This window comes from Tyto alba, unplaced genomic scaffold (genome assembly GCF_018691265.1).
Source record: "Tyto alba isolate M040663 unplaced genomic scaffold, T.alba_DEE_v4.0 Super-Scaffold_41, whole genome shotgun sequence".
NCBI lineage: Eukaryota > Metazoa > Chordata > Aves > Strigiformes > Tytonidae > Tyto > Tyto alba.
Window position 1 is genome coordinate 15,649,787 of NW_024881317.1, and position 25,909 is coordinate 15,675,695.

The 25,909-nt window shown below is 38.2% G+C and overlaps 1 protein-coding gene across 9 annotated transcripts in view; it reads left to right on the top strand.

The window, feature by feature from the left end:
- TCF12 (transcription factor 12) overlaps nt 1–24,837 on the top strand; it is a 174,612-nt gene extending 149,775 nt beyond the window's left edge. For 5 of the 9 annotated variants that reach the window (XM_042803704.1, XM_032990141.2, XM_032990139.2 and 2 more), the window contains 9 exons: nt 1,241–1,319; nt 5,996–6,069; nt 6,989–7,060; nt 7,781–7,987; nt 14,874–14,988; nt 15,825–15,996; nt 17,313–17,545; nt 20,735–20,888; nt 22,551–24,837. In XM_042803704.1, the coding sequence (XP_042659638.1) occupies nt 1,241–1,319; nt 5,996–6,069; nt 6,989–7,060; nt 7,781–7,987; nt 14,874–14,988; nt 15,825–15,996; nt 17,313–17,545; nt 20,735–20,877 (1,095 nt within the window). In that variant the 3' untranslated portion in view covers nt 20,878–20,888; nt 22,551–24,837. The remainder of the gene's footprint in view (nt 1–1,240; nt 1,320–5,995; nt 6,070–6,988; nt 7,061–7,780; nt 7,988–14,873; nt 14,989–15,824; nt 15,997–17,312; nt 17,546–20,734; nt 20,889–22,550) is intronic. The other 4 variants (XM_042803708.1, XM_032990146.2, XM_042803706.1 and 1 more) reach the window with 3 other exon arrangements.
- Nucleotides 24,838–25,909: the final 1,072 nt, after the last annotated feature.

The window sequence follows — 25,909 nt, forward strand, 5'->3', positions numbered from 1 at the left end:
GTAAAATTGGCAGGTAAAGCAGTAGAAAATGACCGGTTTCAAAGGAAACTTCATGGCCTTTGTTCTGACATAATTTTAATTTTCTGTATTTTATCTGTCTGGAACTCTCTGCAGTTCCCATAATGACACCCAACATTTATTTTTTTACTGATGTACAATGCATGAATTTCCTACAATGGTTTGAGGTAGTTTGTTTTAAATATATTTTCTTTCTAGCATGTATGAAAAGGAGGAGGTATTTCCATTAGGGACCTGGAAGGAGTATGTGGTCTGTCGGATCCTAGCTTTGTTAGTTCAAAATACAATATACGGTTTAACCAAGTCCCAGTTTATTGTCAGCTAAGTGCTGAAATGTCATATTGTTTGTGAAGAGACATCAACTACACTGCCAGTGAAGATTTTTAACTGCCATCTGATGAGTAACAAATCCTGTTCTCTGCCAGAGTAAAACAGGTTTGAACTGATGGCCTATAAAAATATGTTCTAAAGTCCATAGTCAGCATCTAAACTTACTCAATCCCATTCACAAAAATAATTTTTAAAGAATCTTGAAATTTTAAGTTTTAATTAAAGCTTTAAGCTTTTATGTCTTTTGTTTCTATCAAGACTTTTTCATTAATAGCAAGGAATGAATTGTTGCAAGTTGAGGTTTAGTATCTCAAGGGAGCAATTGATCTAGAAATAAGAAAAATATTCTGTGTTCAATACATAGCAAGAGCAACAAAATTTCAGGTGGCTTTTGGTTGGAAAGTACCAACAGTAATTAGAGCTGAATGCTTTCTTGGTGTTTTCTGTTGGGAAGGATGAATTTTTAGAGGATAACATGTGTTGACTGCTAAAATCTTTTCTTTCTAAAGTTGGGAAGTCTGCATTTTCCTGAAGTTTTGTTTGTTGTAATTACCTGTGTACTGTTAACTCTTATGTATATCTTCCCCTTCAGTGATAAAAAGGCTGCGATTTCTGCTGCTGTTAAAGTAGAAGGAAGATTGGTTATACTTGTGTCGCTATTGAATACCGGCTGTGCTTATTTTGACAGCTGCTTGAAAATGAAAGTTCTCTGGACATGTTTAGAGCCTTGAGTATAATAAAGCAGAGTTGTGATTGGAGGATCAAACGGGGGGGTTTTAATCATTCTAGCATTGAGTGACAATTAAAAGCATGAAAAGGAATCATAAAAGTTTTTTTTTTTAACTGTGTATTATGGCATGTATTGATGCAAGTCTCTTTTGTCTGTTGTTAGATTTATTCTCCTGATCATACCAGCAGTAGTTTTCCATCGAATCCATCAACACCAGTTGGATCACCATCTCCTCTTACAGGTAGAGAGACTAGCCATTTGTCAATAACTTGTTTCTTTGGAAAACATCCTCTTTGTAATCACAGTGAAATCAGCAGTAGCTTCCTTTCATAATTACTTCTATATTGTGTTTATTTTTCCACTGTACTAAACCTGGATTTATAAATCCAGATTCTTAAGTATTATTTTTATGAGCATTCACGTAAATCCTGGCAACTGACATTGAAAATTAGCTTATTAAAATAATCTTTGAAAATATAGAATGACCATGTGTTATCACAGCTATAAAGATATCTGTACAGATCTGTGCCATTGCAGAGAAATAAGAGTGATTTGGTTGGGGTTTTTTTAAAAGCTGTATGTTAAAACTTTGCGTCAGCTTTCAGTGACAAACGCAGCAGATGCGTGTTCCCTCTAATGAAAATATAGTAGGCTATGAGACTGTCCAATTTTTACAGAGGATAGCTTTTCATTCATATCTTTGATGAATGCTTTCATTCTATGGGAGAAGAATTTCTGGCATTTTTCAAAATAAATGCTCTGTATTGCAGCCACCTCTGTCACCTGTGCTTTGTGTGTTTGTAGTGTGAATATGGGAAGAAGCATTCCAGTGTGGAGATGAACTGTGGGCAGCTGCCTACAGCTATTAGTGGGTAGTGCAGCTTTCACAGACACTGTGGCCTCAGCTGTCTAGTAAAAGTTGAACAGCTGTTCTCCATATAGAGAGGACTGTGAAAGCTCCATTGACTTAAATTTGTTGTTTAACAAAGAACTAGAATTACAGGCAAGATGATGTAACTTTAACCCTGTTCTTTCCAATAGTGTAATTTGTTAAATTATTTAACATTTATACAACAGTCTGTTTTCCCATTTTTTGTTGTTTAATATATCCCTGCAGGCTCTTGGCCATTGGTCACTTTTTTGCAAGGATGTTTTTCTTCTTATAAAAAAGCAAAACAAAACAAAACAAACTTTTAGTGAAAGATGTATAAAATTATCTTAGATGAACATTTTTGTAATCTAGATGAATTAATTAGTAAAGTGATTGCATGCAAAATGCAGTCATTTACGTATGTATGTGAATATGCATATCTAGATATGTAATGTCACTCAGAAAACTTCAAGCATTCATACTTCACTCATGTTTAACAGGCACTGGTCTGGTTTTCTGTGGACTTAATGGATTAATGAATATCTGATACAGCATACCTGAGTAGCTGCTTTGGGCATTTTTTTTCTATAACTGAAGAATCCATGTTGAACTGAATAATGATGGGATTAGTAGGATTTTTGATTTAGTGATTACAGTTGACAAAAAATGTTTTCTGTGTCCTTGTTGTACTGAAAAGGCAGATCAGACCAGAAGATTATTTTCTTTTTAGCGTCAAGGCAAATATTGAAAATATTATATGGCTGGAAGTAAATTCTGACATTTCAAAGTATTCAAATTTTTTTAAATCCCAATTGGAGTTCCCTGATTAGATACCACACCTAATTTTGTAAGGATGAAAGCGCTAGCTAATTTCTGGGCTTAGAATACAAATTTGGTGTCCTTAAAATAGGGGGTTTCCCTTTACTGTTGATGCCTTTGTCTGTTGGAACCTGTATCAAATGTAAAACTCTCCACACTTTGCACTCTGATTTGTTCCTTATTCTGGATTCTGATGACTAAGACAGTAGTACATATAAGCAAATAGTATCAAAATCCTTCTCGGGCACAAACTTAGCATCTGCTTTACAATTATACTCTCCCACCCCACTCCCTTTAATTCTAGTGATAGAGAATTTATCAAGCCTTTGGTAAATTGCTCCAGTAGTTAATTACCTTCATTTATGAATCTGGACTTTTATCTTTATTCCCAGATGAGTCACTAAGAGCACAGTGAAGCACAATGTAAAGTAATTACTACTATATTTATTGCTATTTATACTCCTGGTAGCCATTTTCTGTCCTGACCCAAAAAGTTATTGCAGTTAAAACAAATGTTTTATGTATACTAAAATAATATATTTTGGAACATTGTAGTCTTCATCATGATTTTCCTTGTTTGCAGTTAGTTTTTTGTTTATTTAGCATTCTTATTATTACAGATTTGACTAAGTTGTAATTTACCTATCCTTTAATTATAAATTACGGTAGGCGCACTCTGTTTACCATTGAAAGCATTGAGAGATAGTAACTTCATGAGACACTTAAGCTCATTGTTACTGAATAAGGGCTAACAATATTTTTTTATTAATTTAAAAGCTATGCGAGCAAAGTGATGAAAACTGCAGAAGCATTATGAGACAACAGTGTGTGCCTCATCTTCCCTGCCCTCGTTTAATTTCTAATTTTACATAAACATGCCCAGAGCTTGGGTTCTTGCATAGTTTTAATGATTCTGTAATGTGAAGTTTATATACGGGTATGAATGGTGGGAGCCTTGGTATTTTAAGAATCCTTCTCCAGGATCAGAGGTATTCAGAAGTGTTTGGTCTGTTCTGAGGATGCAAAACCAGCCCTCTGCCAACTCCGATGCAAGTGTGTGTTTGAAAGGGGAGCTGAGGGATTAGTGTTGGGGAGACTCTGGGAGTAAGAACAATACTACAGTGATTACTATCAATGACCCCTGTAAGTCCTAACACTTGCCTGGCTTATTTGTTTTTTCGTGCTGCTATGTTGATGCTGCACTAAAAGCTGCAGTTGTTAATTACAGGGCTTGTGGTGCCAGGATGCTTTTTAACATAATTGGTGGATTTCATGCGCAAACTTCTAGGAGGGGGAGTGGAATGAGGAAAACAGGAAATCGGTGCCATCTGGCAACCTGCGCAGTCGTGGAGAGAGAGTATGCCGCTGCTCAGAAAGAGCTCTAGCATTACTAGAGGTGTGATTAAAAACTGCAGGTTGCAGTTGTGTTATTCATTTGAGAGAATGAGTTAAGTATTCTCCTCTTCCTTTTCTTTTTGTTTCCTTTGTGAGAAGTACCACTCAGAGTTTTGTTCAGGGCTTGCATTAAGTAAATTGTACCTTTTTCCATTAAGGAATAAATAAATAAACTACAAACAAATAATAATAATAAAAAAGCCAACAAACCCCAAACTAATCAGACTAGATGTACAAGCATTGAGTCTATTTGCATTTTCTTAACTAGTTGCCTTTCTGCTTAATACTCAGCTGATGCTTTATTGTAGGAAGTAGTACACTCAATCCTGTTAGTAGTGAGCACTCATTAAAGCCTTGACTATGGTCTTGTCTCTAAAAATGGAGTTTTGACCAGATAAATGTTTAAACATTACATTGAGCCAAAATCCTCTAAAGTTGTCTCATTAATGATTTGGAAAAATAAGTAGGACTTCAAGCATTATTCCCAAGTTCAGCAATGACAGTAATGCAAAGGGAGGCTATGGATGCAGAGCCAGAGTAGCTGTGTGAAGTGAAAATTGGTAATTATAAACTTACTTACTGATGTTGTTATATTTTTAAAAGAGAATTCCAGCACAGTTATGGCAGCTCTGGGCTTTTATGAAATTGGAGATGGTTTATTTTTTTTTTTAATTAGAAAGGAAATATTTGGGTATTTTAATAGCTGTGCAAGCTGTACTCTTTTTGTTAAATAAAACCCTTTCTTTAAAAGGTAACTACTTGCAGCTCTCTGAACAAAGGAACTGTAATGTTATTAAACCTTTTCCCAGTTTTCCAGACGTACAGCTCTGGCTGTTATTGAAAGAACAAGCCCACAGGCTCTTCCTTTAATGAGCTGCTTTGGATTGTATGTCCATAATTTATTAATGTAATTGCTTTATTATTACATTTGTATGGCTGAAAGGAAGCTGTCTCTAATGGCCATAGAATTTAATGTAGTGTCTTTATAAAAGATGCATTATTAGTTGGTGAGAAAAATACATGTTGTACTACTTCAGGCTTTATTTTAAAAGTACTGCTTTATTAGTTATTGCATTTCACATCTAATTATTTTTAAATTTTACATGGTAATTAGGTATATTTATGTCAGATTAGAATGGATATGTCTTTGAATTTTTAGTGTATAGGTAATATGGATATAATCGTCAATTTGTTGCACAGTCAGTGATTCTTTAGCTGCCTATTCAAATATATCTGAAATAACAAATGGGAATAACTTAGATGTATTTTTACTCTTCTAAACTTGAAATGCATTACAATCTAAAAAGGCATAGTGTAGAAAGAGACAAGATAAAGCTTTTAGATCTGGTTTCACGTTTTCTTCTTTAGTAGAGAGGTATCATAAAAATGGTTTTCCTGTTAATCTTAATTCAGTGTCCATTTGATTTCTTGAAATACTATTGTTTTATATTTTAACACTATTAAAGATATGCCTACATATACTGAACATAATCTGAAGAAAGAATTCAGAAATCTTTTTATGGTGATACTGACAGAAGGCAGGTATTTCAGATAGAGTGTATGTGTGTGTGTATAGCCCACTTTTTTAATGTTGAAGTTCTTTGAAGATGTCACTCTTTGTTATTGACAATGTGTCTAACCCTGCAGATGCCAGGATATAAAGATTATCCCTCGATAAGGCAGAATGAAGGAATTTGTCCTCCTTTGCATAGCCATATGCTATTTTACCTTTATGCAGAATATGTTGATTTTAATAATGTTGAGAAATATTGCATCTCTGCTTCCCACTTATGCTGCATAAATCTGTGCGTTAACCTAGACAATTTTGACAGGTGCCAGTCAGTGGTCTAGGAGTGGAGGACAAGCCCCCTCATCTCCAAACTATGAAAACTCTCTACACTCCTTGGTAAGAATTGTTGAAAGTAACATCGTACTTTTTCCTTAAGAGTTGACGGCTTGGTTTTGTATAAATCCTGCATATCATTAAAGGAAACAGTGGGATAGCATTACAAATGAATTCTTTGCTAACAAATGGCCTGTTCAGTTGAACAATATAAGACGTGCAGGGTGTGTCTTTCACCATCTGTTCCTTGGGCATCAGGCTTCTGTGCTGAGGACAGCTGGTGCTAAAGCGCTGTTATGAGATTCTGGTACCTTTTCACAAATCCATAGCTAATTCTTATCTAAAGTTCAGTCTGGAGAAAAGATAAAGACTTCATGCCTTTGCATTTACTTGTCCTTTCCCCTCCCTCCCTGAAATGGTAGTCTCTTGGGCTTGTTTTCATTACACTGTCGTTAAAGTACTAATATATTTTATTTGTAATTATTATTTGTTACTGGGTAATGTTCATTTACAAATTAATGAAACATTTTACAGAAAAACCCACAGGAAATAATCTACAGTGTTGTAAATCTTTTTCTTTTGAAGATTCAGCAGAGGATTTAAGTTACTGACTTAAATTTCTGATACAGTGTCAGCAAGGAAAGGGGAAAAAATTGAGGGAAGGTTCTGATTACCTGTTAGTAGTCCTAGTTTTCACAGGTGTAATTTCTTTTTTCTGCCTAACAAGAATAAATTTAAACTAAATCAGTTTTCTTTTCTTCAGTATTTTTGCAATTAAATATAATTGATACGTACATCTTAGAATCCTAACATAACTGCAGTGTTAAGTATTAGCCTTTTCTTATCTTAATATAATCAGATCTCTGTTGCATTAACTTGACTAACAATTTATTGCTGACATGCACATCAGCTGTTTCCTCACCTCTTTTTTGAATTAATCTTAACCTGTGCTTTGCTTCCTGTTCTGTCTTGACTTTGCCAGAAAAATCGAGTTGAACAGCAACTTCACGAGCATTTGCAAGATGCAATGTCCTTCTTAAAGGATGTCTGTGAGGTACTATTTCACTTTAGATGGTGCCTTTTTGTGTTTCAATTAATGCTTCCTTCGGATTCCCCATTAAAAACTTAGATTCGTATAGTGTATGACCCGTCTTTTGACTCCCAACATTCTGCTATTTCAGTTTCTAGAGAGCTGCAATGTCAGAATTGGTTTTGCTTTGGGTTTTTTTTTGGTCTCTTTTTTTAAAGGAAAGTAATTTTAAGACAGTCTTTTCTGCAGTAACATATAGAACTCACTTTCATTTCTGAAATATCTAATCTGTTTAAAGATCCAATTTAGAAAATGATAACTTAAAGTTTTGTTCAGTTTTTTTTGTAATACAGGTTCTCAAAAAGCCACTGCCTCTCTTAATTGTTACCAACGTGGTGAGGCTGATTTTATGATCATTCTTGCTTGTCCTGTATTAGATAACTTATTTTGTAGCGCTTCCTTTTTCTTGTTCATGCCATGTAATAGAAGCTGAGTAACATTAACCTTATAATAAGCTTCACTTTAAAAGCTGCCACCTATTTGTGGAATGAATGCTATCTTGAGCAAAATCTCCAGATACCTTTACTTTTTCCTGTTTGTAGTGCTGGTAGGTGCTTTCAGAGTCTTTTGATACTGCATTTCATCTTCTATCTTTAATATCTCCGAGGTAGAAACTGTTATGGTGTAATGAGCCTGAAGATTTATTCAGTAACGGCTGTTACTGTCCCTCTTAAATTCCAACAGCAGTCTCGAATGGAGGATCGCTTGGACAGACTCGACGATGCCATTCATGTACTACGAAATCATGCTGTGGGGCCTTCAACAAGCCTGTCAGGTGGCCATGCAGATATACATAGTTTATTGGGACCATCCCACAATGGGCCAATTGGAAGCCTGAACTCAAATTATGGAGCATCTAGCCTTGTAACAACCAACAGACAAGCATCAATGGTAATGCTATTTTTAAACATGTATGTATTTATGCAAAGCTATTACAGCTGATACGTTTAAATTATCACAGAGCCTAGTGAGTTAAAACCAGACTGTAAGACTAATATTTATCAGGAAGAAACCACTTAGGATTCTTGTGGAGGAAAAGATGGCAGACAACTTGCACCTGCTATGGCTTTCCAATTAGAGGGTTGGGGTGGGCAAAAGTGGGGGGGAGGAGAAAGATGGGAAAACTTAGACTTTGGCCTGGTCAGTGGCCATAAAATCCTGCTGTGACCATATGCAGAAAGCTGAAACTTTCTGCTGAGAGCATTTCAGCTTATACATGCATTTTTTCCAGATGTGTAATAATTGGCAGAACAGTTTTCTCCTTGAAATGGTGAATAGGGAGATTGAATGGGAAAAGCAGTCAAGAAGGACTGAATTTCAAGTGTTCTGGTCTGGAAAAGCTGTTTATTGTAAATTGGAACTAGTCTTCAATAGCAGATGCTGGCAGAGGACTGGGAGGAAGCTGTTGGAATGTGGAACCATAGTGTGCGCAAGCTCAAAATTTAAACTTTTTTCTAAATGAAAAGGAGTTTGAGCACAGCTGTAGTGTGAGTAACAATGAAGAGGAAACAACTTTTAGATTAATCCCCAAGAAGAGTGAAATAAATTCAATCCATCTCTTTCAGTTTCTTTAAAATGCGAACTGTTCTGAAAAAAATGTAGTTGAGCTTTTCATAGATCAGAAATATGTTAAAAGCATTATACACTAAACGAAATCTATTTGTAGCATTGCTCACTTCCCTTTTTCTTCCTTTTCATTCCTCTCTTCTCAAAAATGCTTAAAGGAAAAAGAGCTTTCTCAAACATGCTTATTTTAGTGGTGCCATGTGTTTGCATGTTTACAGCGTAATTTTAAAGACCAGTTACATGCTGTGAAATTTTCTGTTATAAAACAGATTCACAGCTGGGTACTGTGTGATCAAGGCAAAATTTCACCTATCATCAAAATAATTAGGTACCCCAATTGCTGAGGGGTTTGTATTCTATAAAACAGAATTAGTTCCAGGCTCTCCCATTCGCACGTCACACAACCATTTATATTAATTTCAGAACCACTGCAGTAAACATCAAAAAGAACTGGTTACTTTCTGTAAGCTGCGTGTGTTTGGAGCCTTCTAGGGAGGGGGGCACTTTCCAAATGCATTTCCAACTTCAGGTTTCTGTACAAGTTCACAGTTACTTTTAGTAATTAAGTGATGCATAAATACTTCAGAATTTTTTCTTAATACTCCCTCATATTTAATATTTAAAGAATATTGTTAAAGTTCTACAGTGTTCTGGGGTAGACTGAAATTTAGTCATACGAAAGAAAACTTTTTTTTTCCCTAGGACTTAATGATGTAGGGTAAAGTCGGTGACTGAAATTGCAGTGACGAAATTGTTCTCTCTCTGACTTGTGGAACCTTCCGATACTGCTAGGCCAGATACAGCCAAATGCAGATAGTGCCAAAATGTCCATAAAGATCTCTGTTCCTCTTTTAAACTAAGTGGCGATAAATATTTTATCAACTCAGTTTTGATTAAAATAGGTGACAGTGGAAAATGACTCTCCAAAATTAATAAAAGTTCCTTGGTCTGCTGTAGTTTAATGTAGTTGTGTAACGTAAATGTAATATAAACTTGATTTATCATGTAATGATTGATCTGCAGTTTTGATTGAAGGATGCTTGCTGTCTGTTAGAAAGACACTTAGATTAAGAAAGTGAAGAAAATACTTGCTTTTATATTTCATCCTCACTGTGTGAGAAAACTATGCCGCTCAGTTTTGGCTTGAAAAGTGAATCGGCTAAAGAATTTCTTGGATTAACCTTAATTTTGTTACATCAGAATAATTGGCTCTAACAGAAGGCATCCTGTTGTGGTCTTGCCCAGTCCCCAAAGAGTGCCCTTTGACATCGCTTGCAATTGCAGGAACTCAGCATGACTTAGGATGGAGTCCTGAAATATGTACAGAACAGAGGTTGGCACATCTGGCTGTAGTGGAAACTGAGTGGTTTATTAGTGATGACTGCATTTCAGTAATGCCCCCCAAGTATGAGGTGTGATCCTTACAGTATTTAGTAATCAGTTAATTTCAAACTATACTTACTGTTTGTTTTCCTTGAAATAGTAAATGTAGGAGAGCAGAGAATTTGACTCACAGCCTGAACTAAAGACCTTGACTTTGTTCAGGTATTAAATACTACTTTACTTCAGAGGACCTCAAATAAACTTTAAGAAAATAATGAGCATTGGCTAACACAGTGAGAAATCTCAACACTGATAAGGGTGTTTACCTATTTTTGTTTGACATGCTCGTAGGGTTTTTTGGTTAAGAAATACTCACTGGGATTCAACACTAAATGAAACTTCCTTGGTGGGGATGGGGGGAGGGGAAATCTTTATACAAAACATTTTTGTTCTTTAGGAAAAAAATAGAAAAAAAAATAAATTTAATTTCCCTTGAAGAAGATGATCTTGGCAGAAGGAGCTAGGAAATGAGTAATTTAACTCCTTTTTATGTAATTAGTGTAACCAGACATGGTTTTATTTTAACATTTGCTTAATTTTTGAGCCAGATTTATTTTAAAACTCTAGTTGACTTCATTTCCTGCTCGCTCTGAATGGTCTTGTTTTCTTTTTAGCTGGGCTGGCCATTAGAGTTATTCAAATAGATTTTTAATATATCAAACTCATCAAATATTTGCTAAGTGGCCTTTGAAGTTGATTTGTATTTTATTTCATGTATTATTGAAAAGTTAAGTAGCAATACTCCTTTTGTTCTTATTCAAGCTGCTTTTTATTTGTCATTGTAATACAATGGAAAAAGAACAGGCTGAATTGATTAAAAATAAATAAATAAATGAAAGGCCTGGAAACTCAGGGATGAAACTGAATCCTCAAGTCACAGGGTTTTTTCCAGGTACAACAGGAATCTAAGAAAACTGGTGGTCTCCCTCTTTCTACCCTTGTGTCTGCTGTGCTATAAAAGCACAGAAGGGCAGCTGGCACTGCTTTGCCAACACCAACCTCTGCTCAAAGCCCTTCCGCTGTCAGTATTTCCCCGCAGAGATTATGCTCCCACTGGGCAACTTTGAGCTGCCTGAAACGTTAAAATCTTGATTCCAAAGCCCGTTCCATTGTCTTAATTATGCTTACCTTAGTTAAAATGATGCTAATGACCATGGTCAAATTGACCAGCTAGGTTGTCTTGAAAAGTGTATGTATTTTTAAATATGCTTTGTTAAGTCCTATAGCAAATGTGATCAAAGACTGATTTTTTTTTTTTTTTTCAAGTTCTCAAAAGCTTTTATTGCTAAGAGTTCAAAATTACTAATTCAAACTGAAGTGGGAGATGCAGAACCATTATTAAGAGGTTGTCCTTTCCCCACGTGTCACGCTCAGTTCTCCTGCATGCAGTACTGGGTCATCAGTTGCCATGATTTGTCTAGTCTTTATTTAGCTGCCAAAACTACTTAACTGGTTTTCTGGTTTCAGATCCCAAATGTTATCACTTAAATCCACTGAAATACGTTCTGTGCTTTGCTTTATAAACTAAAAGTCTGAGTGTGGCTGCAGATTGTCCTATGTGCAAGTCTTTCTTGAAATGCATAAAAATAAATACAGTTCACCTGGTAAATTAGTCTTACATACAGGGCTACTTGTTTTCTCAGACTGTGATTTTACAGAGCTATAATTTGTTTGATTTGCTGAGAATCCTAAATATGCATTAGATTGTGTATTTTCTGTATACAGTGACAAAGGTGAGTGATTTAAATGTTTTTAACAAATGTGGTATCTGTGCTGATTGCTTCCCAGATTTTTCTAAAATATTTTGCCCGTGCAACTGAAAAGGTTAGTTTCATGCTGTGTGTGATGGGAATTCAGGCTTTCCATTTGTCTTCCATTTTGTGTGCCTGAGGAGTGTTCAGGGTTTACTTAGAGGGATCATGAAAATAAGGCTAAATTAGCTCATGAAAGAATGAATTAACTCCAAGTTCGCTCGCTTATAAAATTAAATCCTTCAAGCCATTATTGGCTGAATACTAGAATTCTAACGGACCCGGTTTTTAATAAAACACCTTAAAAGAACCGCCTCAGGCCGCCCGGCGGGGGGGGGCGGGGGGGCGGGGCCGCCGGCCGGGCGCGCAGCTGTATGCTAATGCAGGCCCCGCCCCGCCCCGGGGCGGTGGAGCGCGCGAGCACCGGCCGTGGGCGGGGCCGGGTTGCCAAGGCAGCGCCGCGGACGTCAGCGGGCTGCCCGCGCGCGGTCGCCCCCGCAGGGGCCGGGGGGGCCCGGAGCACCGGGAGCCCCCTCGGGGCCAGCGGGTCGTCTGCCCGAGAATCCCTTGTGGAGGGGCGGGGGAACGCCAGCGCGCGCGCTCTGGAGGCGGCGCGGCCGACGGGGTAAAGCGCCTTTCGGGGGGCTTAAAGGAACCCCGAGGTTGCGCCCCGTTGAGGTGCAGATGGGGAGAGCCTCTTCGACTGTCAGGGACAGTTGAGGGAAAGAAAAGCAAACTAAATCGTCTGAACTCGGTGTTTGAGGTAGTAAAGATCCAATTTGGTACCTTGGAGCGGTCGCTCTGATTAATCGTGCTTGTGGGAAGCAGAGCTCTTGGCCTTCCTATGGCATGCAGTGACCTCCAGCAAGTCTTCTGCTTTGGGGTGTGGGTTTTTTTGTTTACCCACTTGGATTTTCTAGTGCATTATAGATAAAAATTGATGTTGTGGTCAGTTATGTAACACCCCAGCTCTTAAGATTTCTGTATAAATCTGTATACTTTGAATTTGTAAGCCTGTTTCAAAAGACAGGAACATGGATTTGAATTCAGTTTTTATTTCTAATCTGTTTTCGGTGTTTATCAGAACTGATTTGCTAAGCTGTCAATTTTCGATTAGCTCTAGGTTTGAAAGTTGCCACAGTTCTGGCAGCTGCTACTTTCATGTACGCAGTTTTAAGAAATTTTTGTCTTTTTTAAGAAGATTTTGGAACAAACCTGGCCCTGAAGTGATTAATAGTCTGTAGCTTGAATAAAAGCACTCTCACCTCTTAGGACTAAGCATGACCAGAAGAATAAAACACACAACCTGTGGGACAGAATTAGGGAAAGACTCGGTTTTGGAAGTTTAGCATGGAGAACGAGTTTCACGTTCCTGTTGTAAAGAGTTCTGTCTTGCAGGCTGCAAGTCCCGGGCTCCCCGCCTCACTCCCAGAGAATTCACCACACTCGCAAGAGCTGAGCTCACTGTATCCACAGTAGAACTTCTCACAAAGCAAGCCTATTACACGCAAAGGAAGATAAAATATACTTTAAATAGCAACAGATATTCCGCAGAGTACAAGAGGAGATTTTCTGCAGAACAATAGATACAAATAGCAGCCCGGAATGACCTGATCCTAGTTGCAGGTTGTCGGGGGGGTTCCCCCCCTCTGCTTGCTTGTTCCCGTGTGTTAGCTTACAGGAAGGAGTGTATATTAAACAAAGGATAAACTTGCATATGGGTATTTATCTCTCTCTGGGTACAACCCATACTAAGACATGAAAGGTAAAAGCTGCATTAATTACTCAAGAGGGATTCAAAGCTCAGCAGTTTACTAGGATTGAAGGATTTATTGAAAAACAGTGGTTCTCATGTGTAACTCCAGGCAATAAACCTATTTAATTAAAGGCTTAATCTTCTAGTTGACATGTTTGCTACTGTTCCAATAAAAAGCTTCATCTGTAGCCAATTTTTGTAACTATACAAATAATAGTAGAATCCCTCATCTTTGTTCAGTTTTTTAACTGTTTAATTGTATGATGTTGGTTGTATTATAAATATTTAAGGATTTTTGTGGTTTTAGGAATCAAAAGCTTTAAATGGTGTGCATTCCAAATTATTTAAATACAGGCAGTGTATCTTTACCTCTTCCTTCTTCAAACAAAAGAATATTCTTTTTTTATAGAGGTTTGCACTGATAACAGTGTTCTGTATTGAGCAGCAGTCTTTTAACAAATTCGCCTCTTCAAGCTTGGTATGCGCACTCACAGCTATCTTACATAAGTATCATTAATACAAGTTTATGCAAAATTAGATTATTTTTTTAAGACTCTTCATCTCAATGCTTGCTGCTTAGAAATTTAATTGTGATGTTTTATAAAGGATCAGATTAGAAAATACCAAGAGGTGGTAAGAATAGTTAGATGCCTGGATTGTTTTTGTATGATAAGATTCTGTAATGGGACTAAACTAAATGTATTTAGCTGAGAAAAGAAGACAATGAAGGAGAATTATTAAAGTGAATAAAATAATACTTTGATATTGGATCTAGTTCTTTCTTAATCCTGTTTCAGCAAACAAGAAGTGAGGAGATGATAGTTATATGTTTTATAAATATATGCCTGTATGTATCTATGCATGAATGTAGGGCAGTATACACACTTCTTACAGGTGGTGAAGAAGGTTATTCCCTGTGGTTTTCTTTTAAGGATCACAATGTTATAAGTACTAGAGTTGTTAGTTGTATTAGTTTAAAGCAGACAAAGGTTAATCAAATCTTATACCCCTCAGGTATAAAGCAAGGATAAAATTCTGTAGTGTTCTGTGGGAAAATATTGGAAAAAAAACTTCTTCTAGGTTGCTATGTTATTCCAAACAGGTGTTGGCCCTTGCTTGAAACACATCTTAATCCAGTATGGTGTAATCAGGTGGTTGAGTGTAACAGCATTTTTCAACTAAATCTTTCCTTTCCTGAGATAGACCTTTAACTTGGGTCTCTAATCTAGCAAATACTTTGTCTTGTAGATTTTTATTTTTGGACTATTTGTTTGAATCACATCTGTAATAAAAATGTTTGCTTTGCTTTGCTTTGCTTTAGGTTGGGACTCATCGGGAAGAAAGTGTCAGCCTCAACAGCAACCATTCAGTTCTTCCCAGCACAGTTTCTGCTCAGAGCACAGAACTAAATCATAAAACACAAGAAGGCTACAGAGGTAACTTTCCAGCAATATTAAATGCTGAACAGGGTCTGCAATAATCCAGAGCCAGTGAGGCTGTATATTTTGGTGAACTTGCATCAACGCGGGGCATAGGGACATAAATAATGCTGAGAAATAAAATTAATTATAAATCCTATAAACCACCACTGGTAGGGATACATGTGACAATTTTGAGAGCACCCCTATGTCTGACATGCCCCAGTGTAGTTTCAGCAGAAGGCTCTGTGTTACAGCCCCATTCTTCCTGCTTAAGGAGCCATAATGCCATTTGTAGTACTGCAGCCATCTCCGAATCGGCCAGGAGGGTTGCAGCGAGCTGAGGCCAGATTTCAGTCTAGCCAATAGAAGGAGGTTGTTCCACACAGGGGTTTACAGTTCTCTCAGTTTTTAGCTTAAAGTAAGCTATAGCAAACAGAAGTCCACTTCTTCGTTAGCATCCTTGCATCATTTAGGACGGTGTGTTGCACATCTGGACTAAGCCCGAGCCTCGATGTCAGTGCAGCTCTGCCCTTAAATTTGCAGCCCAGACATGAGGTGTGTATTTCCTTACGTTGCTAAATGTCCTTTTGTCCTTAACTGTGTTTTTCTTAGATTAAGTGGTTACTGATCAAGCCGATCTATGAATTTTGATCCCTTTACAGCCCACGACACATGTCCCAAGTACAGCAGTGTTACCGGGATTTCTTTTGCTTCTGTTGCCAGAGTGTAGTTCCTCCTGTTGTCTTCCCAGATGCCTGCATGGCTCTGGCCTCTCATTGACAGTATCTGCTTGAGATTCTCTGAAGTGTTTCACTCCTGTGATACTCAAACTGATCTCTGGTTGCTTGCAGCATTGTCAGGTGGCTTACAGAGCCAGTCTGTGGCTATAGGTCCAACAGAAATCAAGTCTGAACATAAGGAGAAGGATGAAAATATACATGAACCCCCCTCATCGGATGACATGAAATCAGATGATGAGTCCTCCCAGAAGGATATCAAGGTCTCATCTAGAGGCAGAACAAGGTGGGTTGCTGACCTGAGCTGGAGAATTTGTGCTCTGTAGCATGTTGTCCTTCAGTTTGATAAGTTTATTTCAAGGCTTTTGTGTTACCTCAGTGCATATATTAATAGGCAGCTGAAATAGATAAATAGTTTACAATATTTGTATTTATTTAAATACGAGATAGGGCATTTTCTGGGAAAATTACCTGAAAAGTGTGTGTTGGCTTATGTTAGTGCCTTGCCTGATACCTTACATGCCCCTACATATAAGCAGTAAAAGATTCAGAGGGCCCTGCCCAGCATACAGGATGGGGGACTGTTAAAAAATTGTGCTACTTTGTACCTGGGCCAAGGCTGCAGTTCTGAATGTGAGCCAGCAGTGATGGGGGGCGGCAGCCTGCTAACCCGGAGGCTGGGGTGAATGCGATAGGGAAGCGGCCTTTTTAAACACTTTGCCCCCTCCCAAGCCACAGACAAAAAACCTGGGGCTGACACCAGGTAAAATGTTTTTGGATCTGCCTGACGGGCCTGATGCAAGCGTTGGAATTTGAGATAACAGTAAACAATCAGAATTGTGCAACCACAGGCAGCAGAGTCTGTACCATCACATGTGTCTAATGGCATTTTAGTGTATTAATTAGAGCAGAGCAGAGGGTTTGCACAGTTTTAGACTGAATTGGACAGTCTTATGTTTAAAAAAAGGCTATGCAACTTAATATAATCATTTGAAGTGATACAAGAATTCTAAATGTAAATGTTTAGCTCTGCCCTGGGTATTAGGAGAAAAAAATAGTTCTAAAATAGGTCAGTAAGGTCTTTGACTAAACAAATATTTTTTTAATAAGCGCATTAAATTGAAAGTTACTTGAATGTCTTTTTATGTCAGCGGATCAGTTGGAAACTAGCAAAAGCTATTTGTTGAAAATTATTTATTCTTCACCTGACAAGATGGCTGAATTATCTTTTAACTGTTTGAACATCCATCAGTAATTGAGTGAAGTGCTAGTTTGGGTACACCTTTTGCTTCAACGGGCAGCACGTTGCCTCTACTTTTGCTAGAGAAGTTTACCATCCGTGGACAATATTCTGTGGATGTTCTTCAGGCAGAAACCGTTTAACATTTACTTTCCCGAAGAGGCAGGAACAGCAAGGATTACTGTGAATACTTAAGAATTGATATCTAACACTTCCTTAGTTATCTAAATGTACTTCAGTATGAAATAGATTAAGTGGGAAGAAGTTTAATTTCATCAACTGGAACTTTGGAACCAGCAGCAGGATCACTTGTTTGAATACCAGTGATATTTCAATAGACTTTTATTTACACTTTCTTGCAGTAGTACTAATGAAGATGAGGATTTAAACCCAGAGCAGAAAATAGAAAGAGAAAAGGAGAGGAGAATGGCAAATAATGCTAGAGAACGTTTGCGTGTACGAGATATTAATGAGGCATTTAAAGAACTTGGCCGTATGTGTCAGCTTCATTTGAAGAGTGAAAAACCACAGACAAAACTGCTTATTCTTCACCAGGCTGTGGCAGTCATACTCAGTCTAGAGCAGCAAGTGAGAGGTGAGTAGCCCGTCATCGTGCTGTGACAGTTTGCCTTGGTAGCTTTGCTCATTGAACAGTGTCGGGCTCTTGAAATCTGCACAAGTTACTAAAAGTACGTTTGCTGTTCTGTAATGATGTTGAAGTTCTGCAGGAAAAGCAAAGAATTACATTAAAAAAAAAGGGGGGGGGGAGGGGGGCAGAAGGTGGGTATCACGTTTATACTTTGATCTTTCCCTTTTTTTTCGTTCTGTGCAACTAGCCATCTCTTCACTTTGCAAGGTAAATGGATAAATTAAAATATCGAAACAGCTTGCTTTAAATTGTAACAAGCCCTTATTTAGTAGTACAAAAGCTTTAGCAAAAAGAATAGATCTGTTTTGAGATGGACCCCACATAATTGGAATACTAAAATGCAGTGAATTTAGCTGAGTTTACTTAGGTCCTTGCAGTAAACGTATACTGGGGAGGAGGGAGGAAGCCTACTTTAATTGAATCAGGACAGCATTTGCACGTGTTTTCTTTCCTGATACCTTTAAATTTTTCCAGGAAAGAAGTAATAGGCCTGTTGGTAGGTGCGGAAGGAAGAGTTCTTTGTGCAGTTCACTCTTTTAAGGAAAGATAGTTCTTGGAATCATGTTCGGTTCTTCAGTAGTTCTGTTCTCGGGTGTTGGTGAAGCTACAGCTGACTTTTAATCTCCCTTTAAACTTGTGTCAAAGACATGGTCACGTTCTGAGGCACCTTGCTTTACTTCTGGGCAGCCCTGACTTGGTCGGGTGCTTAGACTAGATGATCGTTGCAGGTCCCTTCCAACTGAAACTGTCTAGGCGAGGTAGCTAGCAGTTAAGCGGGTGCGCGTCCTCATGTTTTGCTGATTTGGACCAGTGATTAGCCTTCCTCACTGGTGGAAGTGCATTGAGTGACTGGAAAAGTCTTTCAGATGCAGATGATGTCAGTGGTCAGATCCGCTTAATGTGCTACATCTTGGAATCACTGATGCCACCAGATTATGTCAATGTTTTATTTTTGCGTACCTTGTTTTTACTTCCATTTCCTAATCTATTGCTCACTCTTTGCACAGGAGATCAAAGCAATTGTTAGAAGTTTATTGAAAGTGACAAAGTGAATAACTTAGCACAAGCTTGTGTACTTTGTAGTAAGGATGAGGTGCTGTTTTCAGGCAGCGTTTTACTGACCCAGTTTATAATAAAGAAACTCACTGTTTCCAGTCAGAGTTCTTCCAAGGCACATAGAGCAACTAGGAACTGCAGATGAGACACCAAGTAGTGCCATTCCTGTTTTAGCATCTCTAAGACTTTGATCTTGGGAATTGTTTTGGTCTGAAAATGCTTGCCATAGTCTGGAAGATAAGGTTGAATATTATGAAGAAGTGGGAATAACATTAATCAAGGATGATTTTTAATCTGAAAACCCAATCAGTCCATCTCCCTGCCCTCACCATTTCTGTAATCCGTGGAAAGCTCTGTGTGAAAAATCAATAAAAACACTTTTGCCTTGGTCAGAGGTTGCTTCCAAACCTTATGTCTCTCGTGGAAAACTTCTAAATGTGCTTACAGTTAAATTTGATCAATTCTACAGGCAGTGTAAAGTGAGAGCTCTTCCTTCCTCACGTTTACATCTCGCCTTCGACTCTGCGTTTGGGGAAGCCGATCACAAGCACACCGTGCCTCTTGAGAGAGGCTGCGGCCCCCGTTTTATCTCGTCCATCTGTCTTTGCACCCGTTCTGAGAGCGGGTGGCCGGAGCTTTGGGGGGCACCCAGAGGAGCTCTCACCAGTGCTTTATATAATTGCATAAACAATTTCCTCTCTCTGCTGGTAATGAAGCGTCTCATTTTGTGATTGGTGCTATTCAAAATGAAAGATTTCAGATTTTAAGCTGTAACTATAAGCTAACATTTTTATCTCGGTTTCCTAAATCACTGTAAATTAACTTCCTTTCAAAGTTTCCACATAATTAAATCTTCTTTAAAACTTCAAGGCAAGCCACACTTAAACAAAGAAAACTGCGATTAAGGAAAGTTAGCAGGTTTTTTTTCCAGTAGACTCTTTGGGAGTGCTCATCTTTAGGAGATGCTGTAGGAGGCTGTTGATAATGACTTGAGAGAAAGCAGAATTAGCAAGTCTGTCCAAAATTGCCTCTATCAGATTAGCTAGATTCTACCCCTTGTAAAATGCACAGGGGTCAGCAAACTGCAATTACTAGAGGGCTGCCTGTGTGCTGCCAGAGAAGGGCTTGTGCTGTCTATTCACTTTTGGCAGTTTCCTCACGGTTAAAACGGTGTCCGTAATCTTAAACTGCAAAACACTGATAGCCGGAAAAATACCTCAAAATGTTGATTAAATTCAACATGTGCTGGTAGAATATATTACACACTTTTTGTGTGTCTGTTTGGCCATTGGGATTTACATCTTTTCTCTTTTGATTCATGGAAAGCCATTTTGAAGAACAGGAACAGCTGACTTTTAGAAACTGGCATTGTTTGAAAACTAGATCCAAAACTACAGTTACTAAAGCTAATTGGGGAAGTGGGAACATACTGGTGGAAGTATCTTGATAGCTGGTCCACCACTGGCTAGTATAAAGTACTGACTTCAATGTGAGAGGAAATTTGGTTTGGAAAAAAATAATCCGTCTGCTCTGTGTGACTGTCATATTCTTTCGATGTGAGATGGGCACAAGATGATTTCCCAGACTTGAGGGTGCAAAGAGAACTATTGACTTAGGACATTCCACCTCCCCTGTTCTAACAGCAGGCTAATAGTTAAGGTGAAGAAAGGAGCAGTAACACTACTACAACTAGTACGCTGTTGATAAGGTTGGTACGACTGCAGCAAACCAACACAACATGCAAATCTGGCTTATTGCAGTGTAAATTGCAGACAGTTCTCATTTTGCACTTAGCAATTTCTGGTGACAAGGGAGGCAATTTTTAAAAGATTTTTTGAAGGTGTATGTAGGCAGCTAGTAAAGTTTGTGGTTTGGGTTTTTTAAATACCAGCTTAGGAGATGCCTGGTAGGATTTTCAGTGGTTCTTGTCTGCAGCTTTAAACACCAACATTTTTAACACAGGGATGTAAGTAGTGAGAAGAGGGAAGCTGTAGAACTATTTTTACTGCAGTGGTTAATGCGTCGATATTCCCGATGGTATCAGCATATGGGATGTTAAGGATCATTTTTCTGTTACAGAACGAAACCTAAACCCTAAAGCAGCCTGCCTTAAGAGAAGGGAAGAAGAAAAAGTTTCTGCCGTATCGGCAGAGCCGCCAACACCACACCCAGGAAGCCACCCTGGCCTGAGTGAAACTACCAACCCTATGGGTCATATGTGAACACCAGCCAGGTACGTCTCTTGCCTAGAGGGGAAGGGCTCTTGTTGCTTTGTATTGGCTAAAATTTGGGAGATCTCGATGTGCTTATTCGTAGTTTCTGAGCTGCCACTAGCACCAGACTTCTTTCTGCTGCTAAGTACTTCCGTATCTCTGAGCGTAAGCAAAAGCATGGAGATTTGTTCAGTTTTATAATCAAACAAAGCCCCAAGAAATTGTCGCTGAAGTCTCTTCATTTCCACGTGTTGTTGCCAGTGGCTCCAGCTCTTGTGGCTCAGGTGGCCTTGGCATGACATCAGAGGAATAGCTAACAGCTTGCTAGATAAGCCAAGCTTAATAGAGATGAATTATACATCTTTAAATGGTCTAAATATCACATTAGTTCATTTCAAAATCCATGTATTGTGGGACACTGCCGATACAAACACTTGGAGAGACTTCTCAGCTCAGAGAGCTTTGCTGTCTGGCTTAAGGCCAGGCATTCTAACTCATGTCATTTCCCCAGCAGAGGTTGCTAACTAATCTTAAGTCACAACCTGTATTAGTGAAGACAGTTAAGATTTAAGAAGTAATGTTTTCAGCTTTGCAAAATAAATCAGTGCTTCTAAAAGCTCCGTGTAGTACAATACACAGTAGTTCATTTAAAACGTGCTGATGGGGAGGCCTGACGGGAATATTAGTCTTCTGGTTTTATTACGTGTTGTTGCTTGGTTGTTTTTGTTTTTTTTTTTCAGTAATTGGGAAAAACTTGATTTTGAGAAGCAAAAATTCTGAGTATTCCATGTCTTTTAAAAGAGTAGAGCTGTTGCCACTTTCAAAAAGAGTAAGGGGTTGGGTTTGATGCCCTTATTCTAATCTTCAACTTCACTAAATTTTGTGGTTTGGGAGGTTTTTTGTTGTTGTGTATATAGACTGTTTTGCAAGCCATGCATCTTGCCAGGATGTATCCCATGGTAGTTTATTATTCCCTGCTGTTCCTTAGAAAGCAGCAAAGTGGCATTTAAACCAAGCCTCATTTGAGTCAGTACTTTTTCCCCATCCCCTATAGGCAGCTGCTTTCTTCAGAAATTAAATGGGGGTTTTGGGGGGAAAACGAGGTGCTTTGAATTTCTTTAATTTGTTTCATTTCATACCGGAGCAATAGGCTACTTCTAAATTGTGAGATAATTCTTGATTTCCAGCAGACTTTATAGTCTGTTCTTGCCGTACTAATGCAATGAACCACTTTCAAAAGTATTATATCTTTGCTTTTTTAATAGCAATAACTTTGTAGGATGACTGAAGCGTGATGTTGGCATGAAAAGGCTGCACAGGCTCATTAGGCGTACGGCAACACGTACCTTCGACAGTAGGGTTACATTAGGTACCATCTCCCACTTATTTTGGAGAACAAAGTCAAACACAAACCAGAGGTCTGAGATGTGCTGATGATTCTTTCTCCCATATCCAGAGACTCCAAATAGAATGTTCCTGAGGGTAAACTGCTCAAGATATCATCTTCACTATGGATATCCCTGGGAAGAAGGATTTCAAGGCCTCTCGATCTGATTTTCTTTCGCACTTAACTGACTGATAATGCCATAAGACGCAGCATGAATTAGTTCTCTAGCTTTGATATGATGCTTCTTGTCAGTTCTTTTCCTAATGCTCCTTTCTTCTCCCAAATTTCTTTCTAGAATTCCAGAATTATTGGTAGGATACACAGAAGGTGACCTTTCTTCACAAGGACACAGACAACTAACATTATATGAAGACACAAACCTGACAGGAGAAAACACTTGAAGCAAGAAACCCAAATGCAATCTTATGATCAAAGCTACTGGTCAACACCTGCATCAGGATTGAAGATACACGATCTTCAGATAGAATTTCAGCCCATGAAATACTCTGAACATATCATTCTGTTGCAAGCAGTGTGTCGCTTCTGCACAATCAGAGACTGTTGTGATCTCTCCACTCATTGTGGAAGTTGCCTTGTGCCTAAACTGAATTGACAAATGCATTGTAACTACAAATTTTATTTATTGTTATGGAACTGTAAAGGTCTACATATAAAGGGAAAAGTTAACATGTTAAAAGCTGATAGAAGTTCAGCTGGATGCCAGCATTTGCTAAAGCTGTTCACATTCAGAGAACAAAGCAGTGACAACCGTCGACCCGTAGCATTCCCAGCATACCTATTAGTGTCTTAAAAAAGGAAGGGAAAAGTCTTTTGTTGTCCTTTCCTCTCCTTTTGCCATATGACTAGTGTTTTCCACGCAATAGGAAACTATTCCTTGGTATAGCTTTTTTTTTTTATGTTATTTTTGGTCTCTGGTAATCTGAACAGTTATGGTCACAGTTACCCTTCCATAGTGAGCTCCGTGCTTCGAGCCAGTAAGAGGCCTCATGAAGGCTGCAGGCAGGAGCACTACTGTGACCATAACATTTCTTGGATTTAAAAAGTGATTTTTGTTTTCCCTCAGACTTTACTCCAACATATTTTTTTTCTAATTATAAACAAAACCTTTTTAGGCTTCTAGGCTTCATAGTAAAGCTTGTAACGTGAAGTGTAAATTGGGTGGGGAGAATCTACTTTGTTAGAGTTGCTTTGTTTTCCGAGCAGTAAGTACTACATATAGTACATGTAAAGTGTTAGCTGTATGTAAGCACAAAATGCATTAAAATACAAAGGAGATTTTTTTCAGGCTGTAATTTTGGTGAATAGTAAAATCCTAAATTCACCGTGGCAGGTAGTGTGATGATAAAACCACCAGCAAGGTGGGCTTACTTACATTATGGAATATAAGAGCAATGGTCACCAGTTTTTCCTTACTGTACACATCAATTATCTTGTCATTTTTGTATGGCTTGTCAGTGGAGAAAAAATAGTGTGAATCAAATGCAAACAAATGACCCCCTCCCAAGCCATATTAGCATTAAACCTTGCAACGTTTCTCCACCAGAAGAGTGTCCATAAGTATTCCTTTGTCACAGGTGTGTTGAAATGGTTAAAATCCCTTTGCACTTCCATGGAAACTGTCTTCCACTGCAATGACCATGGGAGGAAATTTCCTAAGCCAAGGTTGTCTGAGCTGTTGTTTCTATAGTGCATCCTTCATCACTGGCAATTGGTTCACACACAAAACAGGAACAAAATAATTTTTATGAAGTCATTTAAATTGAAAGAACAAAAGATGGATTATTAAAATAAACTAATGAATTTAAGCTCATGTTTTGGATGGTTCCTAACAAAACAGTGTGGAATTAGTGGGCTCATTTCTATTACTTTAATTTGCATATATCATCAAATAACACCTGATTATATCTGTGGCCTTGTTCTTCATTTCAGTGTTTATCAGCTAAACAAATTTGTTGCTTATGACGTGTGAAAGTGATCACGTGCCACTGCCTGGCCTTTTTCCTTCTAAGCTTGTTGTCTTTTTGGCTATATTAGACTTTGCAGTATGCCCAGAAGCTTTCCTTCATAAAATAGAAAGAAAAAAACATTTGGCTTATTTTTCACTGTAGCTAGTCTTTTATACAATAATCTTGTAAGAAAATTTCTTGAATTCTAAATATTACTCTTTCTAGATTTTTGAAATCGAAAAAGTTTTCAGTAAAAAGTTTCTTACTTTATTTTACTATATTAGGTAGTAAAAATGTAGGGTTATTTACCATAACCTGTTCATTAATATCAGAAATTTACAATAGCATTGTAAGACCATAGTAGGGTTCTAGCATACCGTGTAGTACCTATGGAGTATTGTAAGAGCTAATTGTCCGAGATGAATTGCTTCTCATCTTGTTCTCCAGTTTCCATTGTTGGTTTATTGCAGATTTGTACCCTGTGTCAAATTTCAAGGTATTGCTGATAAACCTTTCCAACCAGCAGCAAGAAGTTCAAAAAAATTTCTGTCAATGTAACAGAAAACACTATGTATATAACATTTATGTAGCAATAAATGTGCCATCTTTTTTTAACATGGTAAATCAGTGAGTTTTTTACATTTCTCTCTCCTCATAGGTAATGTGTTGCTTGAAAAACACCAGCAATACCAGCTTCTGCCTTTATCTGAGTAAAACCTAGCACGCACTCTCCAAGCACAGAGCATAACTTGCAGGCACAACAAGTGTTGTTGCTACTCCTGTGAAGCTGCTACAGAAATTCCCAGGGAGCTGAGGAGGAGCAGGGAGCAGGTGCCGACGCTGCGTTTGCTGCTGTGCAGGAAGGGGATTGCACAGGCAAACAGCAAACCTGGAGCAGAAGCTGGTCCCGTAGGCGTATGCCTCCTGCTACATCCTGTTCCCTTACTTTGCCTGTCCTTAAGATAGGTTTTCTGAGGAAAAAGGCTGTAGTTTAAGCTTGAAATGAAAATTTTCGCATTTTCTACATTTTTTTTTTTTCTGCAAGTGCAAAGAGAAGAAAATGGAAGTGTACAATGCCCAAGGGATATACAGACAGTGGGGAAATCTTTGTGCAATTCCTAGTCCCCAACTGTTTAAGCCAAAAACGTCACGTAACAAGCAGACTTTGTAGAACCTTGAGTTTCGTCAACTCTTCTCTAAATAAATATCCCTGGGAAAAGCACATTAAAGACAAATGCAAATAGACTTACTATATATATAAAGTTATGATAGCTAACTGAATGTGGTGTATGGCTGCTGTGTACTGCGTAGTTTCTAACTCTTGATACTGTTCTTTGTAACCTTAGAAAATCTAATTATTCTGTTGAGATCTAGTTTGCATGCTGATGAGTCTTGCACAATGTATATACAGGCAAGTTTTGCTAACAGGCCAGCACTCTGGCCAAATATGGGAGGTGAGACTCAGCAATGTTGTAAGTATGTCTTCTAGTGCATCTTTAATAGTAGCTGTGGAAGAGGTGCCCTGGTGCCTTCCTGAGCACGTGTTTTCAATTCTAATGTTTTTATTCCAGTAATAATTCTAAATCCAGCCCTCGAGTGTCCATCATCACTCCTCTCCCCTTTTCTGAATGAGACCTACTACAAGTTTGTCACTTATTTCTGAGTAAAAATGGCATTTTTCCCTTTT